Source organism: Cyanistes caeruleus, chromosome 2 (genome assembly GCF_971803275.1).
Source record: "Cyanistes caeruleus chromosome 2, bCyaCae1.hap1.1, whole genome shotgun sequence".
In the NCBI taxonomy this organism is placed as follows: Eukaryota; Metazoa; Chordata; class Aves; order Passeriformes; family Paridae; genus Cyanistes; species Cyanistes caeruleus.
In genome coordinates, this window is record NC_141702.1 from 52,914,448 (window position 1) to 52,928,868 (window position 14,421).

The 14,421-nt window shown below is 42.2% G+C and overlaps 1 protein-coding gene across 10 annotated transcripts; it reads left to right on the top strand.

The window, feature by feature from the left end:
* Positions 1–984: 984 nt before the first annotated feature.
* On the top strand, positions 985–12,171 carry RNF146 (ring finger protein 146). 10 transcript variants are annotated; one of them, XM_086877011.1, is made up of 5 exons: positions 1,483–1,754; positions 2,400–2,520; positions 5,480–5,698; positions 6,713–6,869; positions 10,395–12,171. In XM_086877011.1, the coding sequence occupies exon 5, from the start codon at positions 10,396–10,398 to the stop codon at positions 11,452–11,454; it is 1,059 nt and encodes a 352-aa protein (XP_086733137.1). In that variant the 5' UTR covers positions 1,483–1,754; positions 2,400–2,520; positions 5,480–5,698; positions 6,713–6,869; position 10,395; the 3' UTR covers positions 11,455–12,171. The 10 variants fall into 10 exon arrangements, with proteins under 10 accessions (XP_086733138.1, XP_086733141.1, XP_086733136.1 ...); XM_086877012.1 differs by lacking the exons at positions 1,483–1,754; positions 2,400–2,520 and adding an exon at positions 985–1,122; XM_086877010.1 differs by lacking the exons at positions 1,483–1,754; positions 2,400–2,520 and adding an exon at positions 1,093–1,326.
* The last annotated feature ends 2,250 nt before the right edge of the window (positions 12,172–14,421 follow it).

A 14,421-nucleotide genomic window follows, 5' to 3' on the forward strand; every position in this document is an offset into this window, starting at 1 on the left:
AGAAGGGAAAAAATCTGCACAACTTCAGCTGGAGAGTGGAATGAGAGTGAGAGCAACCCTGCAGACTCAAAGGCCAACAGAGAAGGAGGAAGAGGAGGCGCTCCAGGCACCGGAGCAGAGATTCCCCTGCAGCCCCTGGTGCAGCCCATGCTGGGGCAGCTGTGCCCCTGCAGCCCAGGGAGGTCCATGGGGCAGCAGAGATCCACCCACAGCCCATGGGGGACCCCAGGGCAGGGCAGGTGGGTGCCCAAAGGAGGCTGTGACCCCGTGGGAAGCCTGTGCTGGAACAGGCTCCTGGCAGGGTCTGTGGGGCCATGGAGAGAGGAGCCCACAGCAGAGCAGGTTTGCTGGCAGGACTTGTGACCCTGAGGGGCACCTGCTGGAGCAGCCTGTTCATAAGGGCTGCGCCCCAAAAATCAGAAAGCCAAAAATCAGCCTGGAAAGAAAGGAAGGCAAGGATGAACACCATCCTTAAACATGAGTCTATTTGTCATGATTCTGATTTGACTAGTACTAAATTAATTTCCTCATATCAATATTCTTTTGCCCATGACGGCAAATGATGAGTGATCTCGTCCTATCCTGATCTCGACCCACGAGCCTCTCGTTATATTCCCCCTGCCGTGCCAAGCTGCGGAGGGCAGTGCCAGGGCGGCTTTACAGGGCACCTGGCGTCCAGCCATGCTCAACCAGCCACAACGCGGCACGACCCGGGCAGGGGGTCCGGGACGGAGACCCCCAGCTGTCAGACGGAGCCCTCCCGAGAGCCTGGCAGGTTCCCCCGCAGGGCACCCGCCGGGGCCGGGGCTGCCGGGCGCTTGCCCTTCCCCTCAGCCCAGGTGCCACCCGAGCCACGCGAGGCCGCCATGACACCGCCATGACACCGCTACGGGGCCGGGGCGGGGCCTCCCCGCGGCATCTCGCGCGAGGCCCCGCCCCTGGCCCCGCCCCCGCCGCGCCGGCGTCACAGTGGCGCGTTCGGCCGCCCCGGCCCGCGCGTGACGTCGGCGCGTCCCGCGGTCCCGGCGGCGGGGCCGGAGGGAGCGGCAGGTGGCGGCGGGCGGAGCGGAGCGGAGCGGGGCCGAGCCGAGCGGAGTTGAGCGGCACGGGCCGGCCCGGCGGGTGAGTCCCCGCGCCGGCCGCGGGCAGGCCCGAGCTGGAGCGATCGGAAGGAGGCGACGGCGGCGGCCTCGGCCATCAAAGGCCTCTCCGACAGCGCCCCCTGCGCGGCCGCCCGGGGCCGGGGCGGCGTTGCCTCCCCTCGCCCCTCCGCCGCCGGCGGGGTGCGGACCGAGCTGGAGCGGGCGCCGCGGCCTCCCCGCGCGGGTGAGTGCCCTGAACAAAAGGCCGGCTGCGCTGGGCTGAGCCGAGCGAGGGGCAGCCGCCCGGCGGGCAGAGCCCTGCCCGGTATTGTTTTGGCGGCGGGGAGGGTGGGGGGTGTCGCCCGCCGCCGCCCCCGCCCCGCCCGCGGGGTCACGTGCCGGGTGTCGGGGCCGCGGCGGCGCAGCCCTGCCGGGAGCCCTTCCCCAGGCCCCGCACGGGGAGGCTGCGAGGGAGAGCCGGGACCGTCGGCAGAGCCTCCCGGTCCCTCCTGCCCGGCCAGGCCCCCTTCCGCGGAGCCGTGTCCCTGCAGGAGGTGGCGCTCCGAAGCCGGTGCGGAGCGAGGTGCGCGCAGAGTGCCGGACCGGGCCCGGACTTAGGCTGGACTCGATGGCCCCGGAGGTCTTTTCCAACCGCATTGATTCTGTGGTTCTGTGAGTAGGGGGTTTCGTTGTGCTGGGCAGTAAAATAGGTCAGGAGCATTGGCCGTGGCGGCGTCAGGCGTGGCGGAATTGCCTGGCCGAGCGGGCGCAGCGCTCCGATTGCCGGGCCGAGGTGCTGTAATGTGGCTTCGTCCCTGCGGATGTCACCGCTGGCCCGGCCGGGCGCCGTCACTGCCGGGCGCTCACGGGTGCGCAGCGCCCAGACAGAAGGAACCAAGTGCTCCTAGTGGAAGTGCTGGTGTTTCTTTTTGCTTGGCGGCCTCGGCTCAAGTGTTTGCATTGTATCCCTTAGGAATGTTGAAATCAGGGACGTGAAACGTGGAAACGGGTCCCGCTTTTGGCGCGGTACACGTTGCCGCCACTGAGGAATTGTTGTTAAAAACATTAACTAAATGCCAGGTTTTTGTACGAACAAGACAATCGGAATGGTGAAATAGTTAAACTGAAACTGTGGGGGTTTCATCTTAGTACAGCTTTTCAATGATATGTCTGAGAAACGCTGTAGGTTTCCTTACTGGTATGTAATATGCAGTTACATATTAACAATTACAAGGAGGAGTATGGAGCTGAGCTTTAAAACGTTTTGCTTCTGTCAGCTTTGTAATATGAAAAATGCAATCCTTCTTGCTTTGTTAGCTGCTGCCTCTGGACCGTGGGCTACTTAAAAATAGATTCTGAAGCATCTCTAAAAATGCAGTACCAAAAATTACGGTGTGTAATAGTATTGAAGACACGGTGAAATCTGAATCTTCGTTTGGTAATTTTTAATAAATCTTAATTATTGAATGTTTTTGCAAGAACTTGCTTTATGGTCTTGTGTGGTTAATACTGTAGTTTCTTTCCAAGTCTATTGAAGTGCCAGTTGTTTAAATTGCTATAATACAAAATCTGTAGTGAGTGAAAGAGAAAGTTTGTTCTTGTTTCCTTCAAAATGTATTGCATCAATTTAGATGTAATTGAATTGTCATTTATTTAAAGAGCTGGAACTGCAGTATGTTTATGGCCTATTGAATAATGAGCCCCTGGAAAAGTCCTCATAGAAAATGATTTTTTTTTTTCTCTTTTCTGTGTATATTAATGAAGTCTGTATATATATATATATATATATATATATATGTATATCCAAAGATATGTCCCTGTACTTATTTGAGTTTCTGGAGCATTGGTAACTTAAGATGAACCAGTTTCTGCTTCATTTTTTGCACACTTTTGTTTTTGAGTGAGAAATTAACATTTTTCTTTGTTCAATAGATTGAAATAGGATATATGCTCAAAATTCAACATCAGTGCTCCAATTGTAGCATAGGAAACAACCTCATTTTCAATACATGTAGTATTTAATACTGAAATGGCTGACTGCTCTACACTTGACTATTCTCCTGTGATTCAGTTCCAAGTATACAAATAAGTGTTGAGGGTTTATTAATATGCCATAGCCAATAATAAGGAATGACAAGCAACTTGAAGCCTCATCACAATCAGCAATTCCTGAGGATATTCTAAGTTTAAGAAACAGATACAAAAAAAGTAGGCAAGCACAGAAAACAGTGAAGTTATTTATCTGTTGTGGTATCCAGTGCCAGGGACAGATTTAAACATCTGATAAGACTCAGTACCTTGAGCTGGTAGTGTATTGACAGTAGCAGACCGTCAGATAGGAGAGTGATTTTTCCTGTTAAATGAAACAACCACCTTCTTTCTTCACACACTGTCTGGATCATGGTTACTTGTGGGGAAGGACAGCATTCAAGGATCTTTTTCTCCTCCTACCCCCCAACAGAGTTACAAATTAGGGACCTGCATGGAAAAAAAATACAAGTATTTAATAACAGAAGAGCATTTACTCTTGTGAATTAATACTGTAACTCCACTGAGTTTTCAAGAGGGGGAATGATGAATTTGTGATAGCTATTTTAAAATAATCTGTATTGCAGTATTCCTAGATTTGTCATTTGAAGTAGGACTCATGTAATAGTCTTTGGCTGGCGTTTGTTGATTTCACCAGTGTTGCACTTGTGTGCTTTTAAAAAGCTAAGATTTTCCCTTAAGAAAAGGGAAGATTTCTTTGTATGTAAGATTTCTTTCTCTGTAAGATTAACCCTTACAGAGGAAGCTTAAGACTGTAGGTAACTCTTCAATAGGAGCTGTCTTCCTAAATATGTATGCTTCTGGTTTTGGTTTGGGTGGGTTATTTGTTTGTTTGTTTGACTGATTGTTGGGAGCTTTTTGTAATTGTTGCTGTTTTTTCCCCCAAATGAATAAGAGTAGAAAATTATGCTGGGCCTCATAATTTTCTGGGTCTCATAATTTAATGAGCACAACTGACTGAACTGATAAGAAATTATTTTCATTCCATCTTGGCCTAGTAAAAGCTTAACATTGTTCTTCAGGAGAACCTGAAGTCATTTTGGGAGATAGGTCTGGTAGGAAGTCCACCACTTCAAATTCTTAAAGCATGGAAGAAGTGGACGTGACTTCTCCCAGTAAGCATCCTGAGAGACTTTCAAGGGGACAAAGAGAACAGTTCCATGCTGGCTGAGCCTCTGTTTGGATGGGGATGGTCCTGATCAGTGACATTGTCCTTCTGTCTGTTGCATTTCTAAAGCTTCGAAATCAGTATGTGATAGGATGCAGGGGTTTAGGAAGGGAGACCTGCAGGTTGCTGCAGATAGCATAACTCCTCATACTGCAGGAAAAACAGAATATTAATTGTGAAGTATAGAACACAGCCCTTACCCAGATGACTTCAAAGGAGGAGTCATCATCCAAGAAGGGATATGTGTGTAGCCATAAGTGTTTGTCAGTCCTTTCAGTAGAATTTTCAAGACTGGCTTATTAAATAAGTAGCAATGTCATGAAACGTAGAGGTTACCTGATGTCAGTGTGTGAACTAGTTCTTTTCAAGAGCTTTGCAGCAGTTGTAAAGTTGCCTTATCACAATCCTGTAATTATGCCTTCCTTGGATTCTTCTAGATATAATTACATATCTTGAATACATGTATGCATTTTTATTTCCTAATAAATCCTCCAGAATTGATCCCGCCTTTTTCTGCCATCTCCACATAGCATTTGGTTTTATGATGTGCTACCTCTAGTAGTGGATTATGAGAGGGAGTAGATAAAAGGCTTCAGGTGATACCTATTGAAGTAACAGAAAGCCAGCTCCCAAGATGAAGGACTGAATACCACACCCAGAGCATCAAGCTTGTTGCAGCTGTCTCTTTGATCATAGAAAACATAGTATCTTGTCTCAGTGGATTAGCAGAGCCACCATTCTAACGCGATTGCCGCTCTTGGTTTCAGATTGATGTGTGAAGAAAGGAAAGCTGCTAGAACTATGAGGGGAGAAAAGGTGTGGATAGGCTTGTCAATTTTTCCTTTGGAGCTCATTCTAAAAATAGCTGTACAGAATACTACATGGAGCTCAACTATAAAGAAAATAACATATTTTATTAATGCTTCATGCACTGAAGTGATCTAAACACTGATATTATTAATGATAAATGTTTGATCATTTGATGAAGGACTGTAGCACAGAACACTATAATGCTCCATGTTCGTTCAGAGTCTTACCACTCCTTGGTTTTACTCGACTCTTACATGTCTGCTCTGCACTGTATTTATGCTGAAATGATTCTTTCCTTGAACAAATTTAAAACAAAGAGGTGACATTCTCAGGTCTACTTCAGATTATTCCTATATATAATGTTTTGCAGCAACTGGAAACGGTAGTTCGAGATGTTTGAGTATCATCCAGAAAGCTACAGACCAGAAGGAAGATTCTGTGGCTCATCAGTCTTTTGACAGAGGATTCACTGACGGTGCTTCCCTTAGATCAAGACCTTCTGTTTAGGTTGTGAGAATGCAAGAGTGTTGGTCTCCCTTCACTTTCTGAGTCTGCAGATTCCTACTTGCCTGCTGTAGGAACTTTTTAGGTATTTGTTTGGCACTTACTGATTATGATTATTATGTATTTGTGAAATGACTTGGCTAGGATTCTGGTTCACCAGATATATTGCAACTGACATTATCTATTAGCCTGAAGAGGGGTATATTACCTCTGAGTTATGGAGGCTGAGTTGCATCCTTGTCCTCTTTTTTAGAAATCATATGCACTCCATCTGTCATTGAACCTTGGTGCCTATCAGGATATTTTAAAGAAGTAGAGGAAGGTCCTAATTATTATTTGTTGTTGTTTGTTTACCTTGGTAAGTATCAAATGTAGGTTGTAGAGTTTGTTTATAAGGTGGTATGAGAACATACAAATGTAGATTTATAAAGAAGAAAGTGCTGAATTGTTCTGAGGTTCATTCATGGATGCAATGATCTCTGTAAAAGAGGATGAGGTTTCAAGGCTTTGAGCCTTGAAATATGAAGAGGCAAATTTCTCATTGAAATATGGAGAAGACTGGGGGGAGAGCAGTTGTTCATGTGCACTGCTTTTTCCTCAAGCATCTGATACTAATCTGTGTCAGGACAAGAACATGGTTAGATGGTTCTTTGGAATGGTATGATAGTTTTATAAAAAGCTTTAGAAAGCTATTGTGACTTTCTAAATTTCCTGAATATAAGGGATCATTTATTAGAGGTTAAATTTGCATAAAACTAACATGCTCCTAACTTTGGTCTTGTTTCTCCTTTTGTGTTACTCCTTTTGTGAGGTCACTGTATGAGCAATTAATTGACTATAGTCAAAAAAAATTGCCTTTTATAACGCTTAAAAAAATACTATTTGTTTAAGCCAGACATCAAAATAAAAACTGTGGATCAAAACTGATGGTTACAAAAAATGACACAGAAGTCTGGTGATAGTTTTATTGAAAAAAACCATGCATCAAGTAAATAAAAGCATAATAATTTCCTTTCTGCTACAGAACCATGGTATTGTATTTTGCTCATTTGTACCTCCAGACAACATTGTAATTGTGGTATTGTTTGCTTTCTGTTAGTTTGCAGAGAAGCTGAAACGCTGTTGTGTACCACTGAGCAGGACAAGTTAGGAATGAGCAAGCCTTGGGAAGGAGGACCTGCCATCCTAGCTGGAGACATCTGAAGAGAGAACATTTCAGTCTTGTGGCATGCTTCAGTAGAAATTATTCAGAAAAAGTAAGCTGTTGTTTTGTTACTGAACTTCAACATGTCACCTCCTTGATGGACTGTTTAGTTGCAGTTAGAATTTGACCTGGAATTTGAAGTGGTTTTGTTTGAATTTACATTTTCTTCCATTAGAGTGCAAGAAGATCTGGGGTCTTTTTATGTAGCTGTTACACATCACCTCTTCCATACTTCATTTATTGATGATGGCTCCATAGCTTAGAAATTAACTGTATTATTTAATATTAAAAATAAAAACCACAAGAGGTGGGATCTTGCAAGACTTTGGACTAATTCTATCTCAGTCGGTTTTAGGCTGTATTTATGTTAAAATGCAGAGTTCAGGTTCTTCTTGTTCTCTTATTTATACCTGCATTGAGGATCTAAATACTTAAAATAAAACTGTTTTTAGAATTATTCCTAGAGTTTAGTTAATTTTTAGTCAAGAACATGATTTTAAAGGGAACCAAATCCTCCAAAAAATAGAGCTTTCCTATTTGATAACAGTTCTGATATAAAGCCTGTTTTGATTCAAATTTGTTATAAAATACTACTTTTATTTTCAGGAAAAATACTGTTTGGTCAGTTTTGTTTAATTCTTAATACCATGAAGTTGCAGTGGAAGTGCTTCCACAGCCATAATGTAGCAGAATAGCCATCCAAGATGTTTGTCCTTGGTTCTGAAGGATTACCTCTTCTGTAAAAACCTACGTGTACATCCTCCTACCAGCTTATAAACAAACTCTGTGACCTAGATTTGGTATTAAAAAAGGTAAATTAAAAAAACAAAAGATTAATTAGCATCATGATTTAAAAACAAAAAGTGAGACAGCATCAGTGTAGTTGATAAAAATCTTCAAATGCATAATTGTCCTGCATTCTGAGCACATGAAACTGCAGCTGTGCTTCTTGTATCAGTTTTATGTTCCTGGGTAGCACTTTTAGAGATAAGGGTTTACTCCTCCAGCTCTACTCATTTTATACATAACATTTTCCTTAGAATCGTTAAAAATCAAATAGGAATTTCAAAAAAACCACATTTACTCCTTTTCATATCCTGCATTATTATCTTGATCTAGTAAGGAGTCAAAGATCCCTCAATGGGAGACCTGTTGAGCACAGTTCAAATGTTAGCATGTTTTGCTTTCAGTGGACAGGTAAGAACTTTTAATTCTTCTTTTAGTTTACCTCAGGGTAAACTCTCTTTAGTTTAGCTCATGGTATCACAATTTAGTTTGTCAAAGTGCATTGCCTTTTTAATCCCTGCATTGCATTTTAATCACCTCCAAAATCTTAATGATGATAGGTGACTTGTATAGAAGTTACTTACCTACAGGTTGTTTTAATCTTTTCTTTGACTCTGAAAAGGATAATTTTATAAAGGATATTCAGGGAGAAGTGTCCTTTTGTAAAACTGTAGCATGGAAGTAAAAATCTCTGCTGCTGTGCTTTTTTGCACTGTACTACTCATTGTGGGGACACTTGAAAATTAAGATCCTTTACCTCAGCCATGGTTAGCACAAATTAATCAATAAATGGATTTCTCTTTCAGCTCTTCTGTTGTGAAATGATGGTTGGGTTGTGTTTGTGGTTATTCTGAAATCTCAATAGACTTTCTTCTCCCCTTTTTCTAATAAGTTTCTTGGTATAAACCACTACCCTTGCTATGAAAATCTGTTGCAAAATACAGCCTCAAAAGTGTGAGGCTTCCAAAAAGCAACTTATTCACAACATTGTTAGAATGGATCTCACAGATGTGTGCTGTGCAGTAAAATCACAATTGCCAGCTGGTAGGTAATGCTGTGTTTGTATCTGGCATGCTGATTCAAGAACTGTTGTGCAGACTGGTCATTAATCTCAGAAAAAGAAATTCAGATACAAAACTGAAACATAGGTGAATACAATTTTGTGCTACTTCAGGAAAAAGTATTTGAGCTGTAGAGCTTATAAAAGAATCACTTGATTAAAAAAGGGATTAAAGAGGCATTGGTCTTTCAAGAGGAAATTTTAGTACTAGAAGGGAACAGACAGCATAGAGAAAAATATTCTAAGTAAACAGCACATGATATATCAATGTAAAGATAAATATAGATACTAAAGCATTTATTTTTTTTTTTATCCAAGATATATTTATAAGATTTTTAAAGCAGTGGAAGCTTTTACAGTAATACTAGGCATTTTCTCTTGAGGTAACAAGTTCTGTTAGAAACGTGTGTAACATTAGAACAGGCTGTCCAGGGAGCCTGTGGTATTTCCATCCTTGCAGGTTTCAAAAAAACTCAGATAGACAAAGCCACAGGTGGTCTAATCTAGTATTGGTGTTGGTGCCATGTGGATCAGGAGACTGGACTAAGTGACCTCTAAAGGTCCCTTTTGGCCTACATGCTTGTGGTAGTTTTGCATGAACTACTCCTAGCTGTCTGTACAACAAAGACTACTTTCACTGAAAGGCTGTTTTGTTGAATATCAGTCTTGAAGTTTCTTGGGGATTTTAAATTTAAAAAGGCACCTTTTTAGGCCCCATTCCCTCATTTAGCATCTGGTATTTGGTTTTGATTGTTAATAAATAAAAGGAAAATACCATGAAACAGACCGTGAAAGATTGCCATGGCAAAAATGTAGTTGAGAAGGCATTTGCATATTTAGGCTAGAATTTTTCAACTACTTAAATCCTACACGATGCCAAAGTGATGCAGTTTTGCATTCCTCATTCTCTTACAGTTACAAAATCACCTTTAAAAACAGAAATAAGATATGGCCATAGAAAGTGAAGGCAGTTACTTCACAAGCTAGTCAAGTCAGAGCTGTGTGTCTTCTGCAATACACTGCTGCTTCTGCTGGTCTGCAGTGATTCCTTTTGAGAGGCACTCCCATATATCAGGGAGTTCACTTGATGTTTAAGAAAAAGGAGTCCAAGGTAGCTTTTGAAAAAGGCCACCTCAGTTTTCAAATCTGGTTCTTTCTGCAGCCTTGTGGTTGTTCGGAGCTCAGTTTGAGGGTGGTGTGCCATGGTGCATGGGGACTAAGAAACAGAGTGAGGGACTTCATCAGCTGGGTGCTGCTGTGAGGCGTATTTTCTGGTGTGTAAACCTAGTCTGAGATACCGTTCAGGCAGTCTCTTAATCAACCAGAGGATCACGTGTAGTCTGAAGAGAGATTGTTTAAGTTCAAACTGCAGCAACATCACCTCTTGAGGAAAGAACCATAATTTCTTTGAATTTCCTGAGGAGGCATCAAAGTAACTGGTTGGCTGAAGGTTCATTAATCAACTCTACTTCAGGAAGTGAACAAAGAAAATTCCAAAATTTGTTTTCTAACTTGGTATGTTAACATGCTGAAAATTAAACAGATAAAAGGTTGGTGATCAGCAAAAGAAAACTTTCCAGTACTCAATGTAGTCTTGTCACTCAGGAAACAGTAACTTACTTTAATTTGAAGTAAACATCTTGTTGTGTGGATGTTGAGGTGAAATGTGATGCAAGGTGCTGGTTTAAGTTGACATAATGAACTGATTTAAATTTCTTTGATCCTCTGCAGGATGGCTGGCTGTGGTGAAATAGATCATTCGATCAACATGCTTCCCACAAATAGAAAGACAAACGAGTCATGTACCAGTGCAGCACCTTCCCTGCAAGTCCCTGAATGTGCTATCTGTCTGCAAACGTGTGTCCATCCAGTAAGTCTGCCCTGTAAACATGTTTTCTGCTATCTGTGTGTAAAGGGAGCTTCTTGGCTTGGGAAACGATGTGCACTCTGCCGGCAGGAGATTCCCGAGGATTTTCTTGACAAGCCAACCTTACTGTCACCTGAAGAACTCAAAGCAGCAAGCAGAGGCAATGGAGAATATGCTTGGTACTATGAAGGTAGAAATGGCTGGTGGCAGTATGATGAACGTACCAGCAGAGAGCTGGAAGATGCCTTTTCCAAGGGTAAAAAGAGCACTGAAATGCTAATTGCTGGTTTTTTATACGTAGCAGACCTTGAAAATATGGTTCAGTATAGGAGAAATGAGCATGGACGTCGCAGAAAAATAAAACGGGACATAATAGATATACCAAAGAAGGGAGTGGCTGGGCTGAGGCTGGACTGTGACACCAACACTGTCAACCTGGCACGAGAAAGCTCTGCTGATGGTGCAGACAGCACACTGACTCCAGGGGCTGCAGCTGTGCAGCCTCTAGCATCCATTTCTGTGAGGCCCCTACCAGCACTAGATGGTCAGCTTGTGAGCCCTTCAACGCCATCACCTGATGCAAGCAATTCTCTAGAGAACTCTTTTGCCCACTTGCAAATAAATGGAGACAGTATGGCTGAAAGGAGTCACAGGGGAGAGGGAGAAGAAGACCATGAATCTTCATCTTCTGGTAGGGTGCCAGCTCCTGACACCTCTGTTGAGGAGACCGAATCAGATGCCAGCAGCGACAGTGAGGATGTGTCTGCCCACCTTCAGCAACGCCCGTCCCCTGGTCAGCAGAGACACTTGAATGCTGGTGCAAGCCAGGCAGGAGCAGATAGACCAGGGACAGGGGGTGGGGTGGCAAACACAAGTGTAAGATCTAGAAGGCCAGATGGACAGTGCACAGTCACTGAAGTTTAAATCTAGAGCCATGCGAAAAAAAAACCATTCAGTTGTAATTTTCTGTAAATTTTCTGTCCAAATTGGCATTGCACTCAAACCTAGCAGTGTATTTGGTGGGAGGGTGGGGTGAGGGGGAGAAAACAGATTTGGCCTGTTTTAACTTAAGTCTCTTAACATGTCTCAGCTGGAAGACTTTCTAACTCTAGGAAGCTGGGTTGTCCTGTTAATGGTTTGAAAGCTGTTTAACAATGCCCAGTTTTCTTGAAAATGTCTTGTGTTTATTTTGTAGCATTTTCCCCTTGAAGATACTCTACCCCTTTTTGGCCAATGTATATCTACTGTACAACTTGAATTGTCTTCATTATCTGATTGTTGCATTGTCTTACTACTTTCTGCATGGATTGATGTACGAAAAGAACACTAAAGCTGTGTGAAATCAGTCAAGGTGTTGGGTGTGAGCAGGATGCTTAATTTAATGTGAGAAAATAGATGTGAGTTTGGAGTTAAAATGTGTTTTTACTAGGCAAGAGCAGTCATTTACCTTCTTTCAATGGAAATGTAAAAATGCTGTTAACTTGTGTTGCAAATCCTTACCTTTACACTCTCCATGGCTTTTTCACTGGCTTTGCCATCTAGTCCTTCTAGTTTTGTTTTTTGAGATCTTTCTTGATCTGTCTTGTTTTTGTTACAGAATTTATAATTTAATAAAACTACATTTTATCAGTAACAATCTCAGATATGTTTCCAGTTTAATTGAACTTCACTGAAGGAATTTCAAAGAAGATTCTCATAAAAAAGCTTCCCATGTTTACCAAAAGGGATGACTAGTTCTGAGTGGCATCCTGATGTTCTTGCATCCCTGACTGGCTGTCTGTCAAAGACAACACTGTAGGACTATCGTCTTTTATTGAAAAATCATGAGCTGCAAGCTTAATACTCACACAGACATCTGAAGAGCTGATTAACTCACTTCACTGTTGATGGCAGGCAGAAGTATCACACACAGCCTTATTTTAACAGCAGAAATGTTGAAATAAAAGACTGTAAGTTATCAAAGTTGACCCTATTACAAAGGACATGGATATTAAGGATGATTGTGCTGTTCCCCTGTTCATAGCAAAACTGATGGCAGCACAGAAGGAGCAGTTTTGTGCTTGTATTAGCAGCGTGGGAGCTGCATTACTACAGACTTCTGAATGTTAAAAGCCAGATCTTGAAAAACACAGCTTGTCTTTTATCTCTCTAGCAGTTCTTCTACATTTTTTCAGATTGAGAAACAGCATTACTTGATTCTGGACTCTGTCTTTATTTTAAAGCTAATTCAACTCCTATTCTTAGTATATGTATCTCAGAATACCAAGGGACAGTAGCTGATACATAGGTACTACTGGTCTTAAGTTGCTTTAAGCAAACAACCATTTGAAAGGAATTAAAAGGGCTGACTTCTAAAATGGTAGATTTAAACTTCTATGATCTTTTTACTGTAATGATGGATGACATATCTGATCGTGGACAAGCTATGCCCCTCCTCCTCTGCCTACAGGTGAGATCAGTGGTCAGGAAAGTGCAGACAAGAGTAGGATGGAATAAGGAAGATCTCCATTCTCAGCTAGAAATAGATGCTGTTGACCACAGATTTTCACCATCTTCTTCCAGTCCCATAAAGAAATAAGCCAATTACATGGAGTTCAGAAAGGAAAATGGATGGAATGCTTTTTTTCTCTCTTAGTTGCTAGCTATCTTACTTTGATTTGAGTTAGTATACAGTGGCTCTAACCAAATTATGCCTTTGTGCTGCAAAAGCCTTCACTAAGAACATCAGCTATGTGCACACACTTCACTTAATGTGAGTATGGGTTGAAAAAAGCAAGAAATAAAATAAAGGAACATGACTCACTATATACTTAATTTTAGGATTTGCAGCCCAAACAGTCTACAAATAATTCTATCAGTGATTATCCTTGGGGTTTTTGATCCAAGTAGAGAGTTCAGCCCCACACCCGTGATGCTGGTTTTGGCTCCTGGCTAACTGCAGCTGTGAAACACTAAAATTAAAGCAAGGCTGGTGAGGGCTTAATAGCCAACCATCAGAGCAGCAAATGCACTCCCCAGATCAAGCTAGGGAAAAGTAGTAACTGATAATTCCCATTATATATTTAAACCATTACTTTCAGTAGGAAATGTGTTCTCTGTTCATTTTAGCAAAGCCACACTGCATTATGTGGTTGACTGCAATTCCATGCATTAAGTGATTTTCAACTTGTACAGCATAGCCAGAGAAATGCACAGTGAAGCAGAAGGGAAAATGAAAAAGGAAATTTAAATGCTATAAAATCTACAGCATCTCAATTTCCAGAACAGATAACCCCAGATACAGGAATCCTATTTCATGGCTAAAAAAATACAAATCAGATAGGGAGCCAAGCATTCTGCAAGAACACCTTGCTTATCTAGCTTGACCATCTAGTAAATATATTTCTATCAGCAGCAAATAAGATAGAAGTATCTGTCTTGTTAAAAGTGATCTCCAGTATCCAACCTTTACAAGCTCAGTAAAGAATCCACGCTCCTATTAAACCCTTGGGTTGGCCCAGTACACAGAAGAAAAACAAGACAGACATTTCACAATGTAATAGGAAACTTAGTTTGCTGAAGAGGAAACTGGCAAATTAGCCCCTAGGAAGTACAAAAGCTGGCATGCTATTTAATTAGGAGTCTGGGACTATCAATTTTGATGTTTCTAATTTATTTTGCGCATTTAATGCATGTTTGTTTTTTCAGAAGGGGGAAAAAAAACCTGCTGAGATGAAGCTTAACATCTTTAATAATTGTAAAGAAAATAAAAACATTTATCAATTGCTGGTTAAAGGTATTTGTCACTTCTAGATGATAAAAAAGTATTCTGTGAAATAAAGCATTTAGCTTTCAAATGGGCTAAATGGGATTCCATTTCATCTCAGTCTCTCTCATCCTGGCACTCGTAAT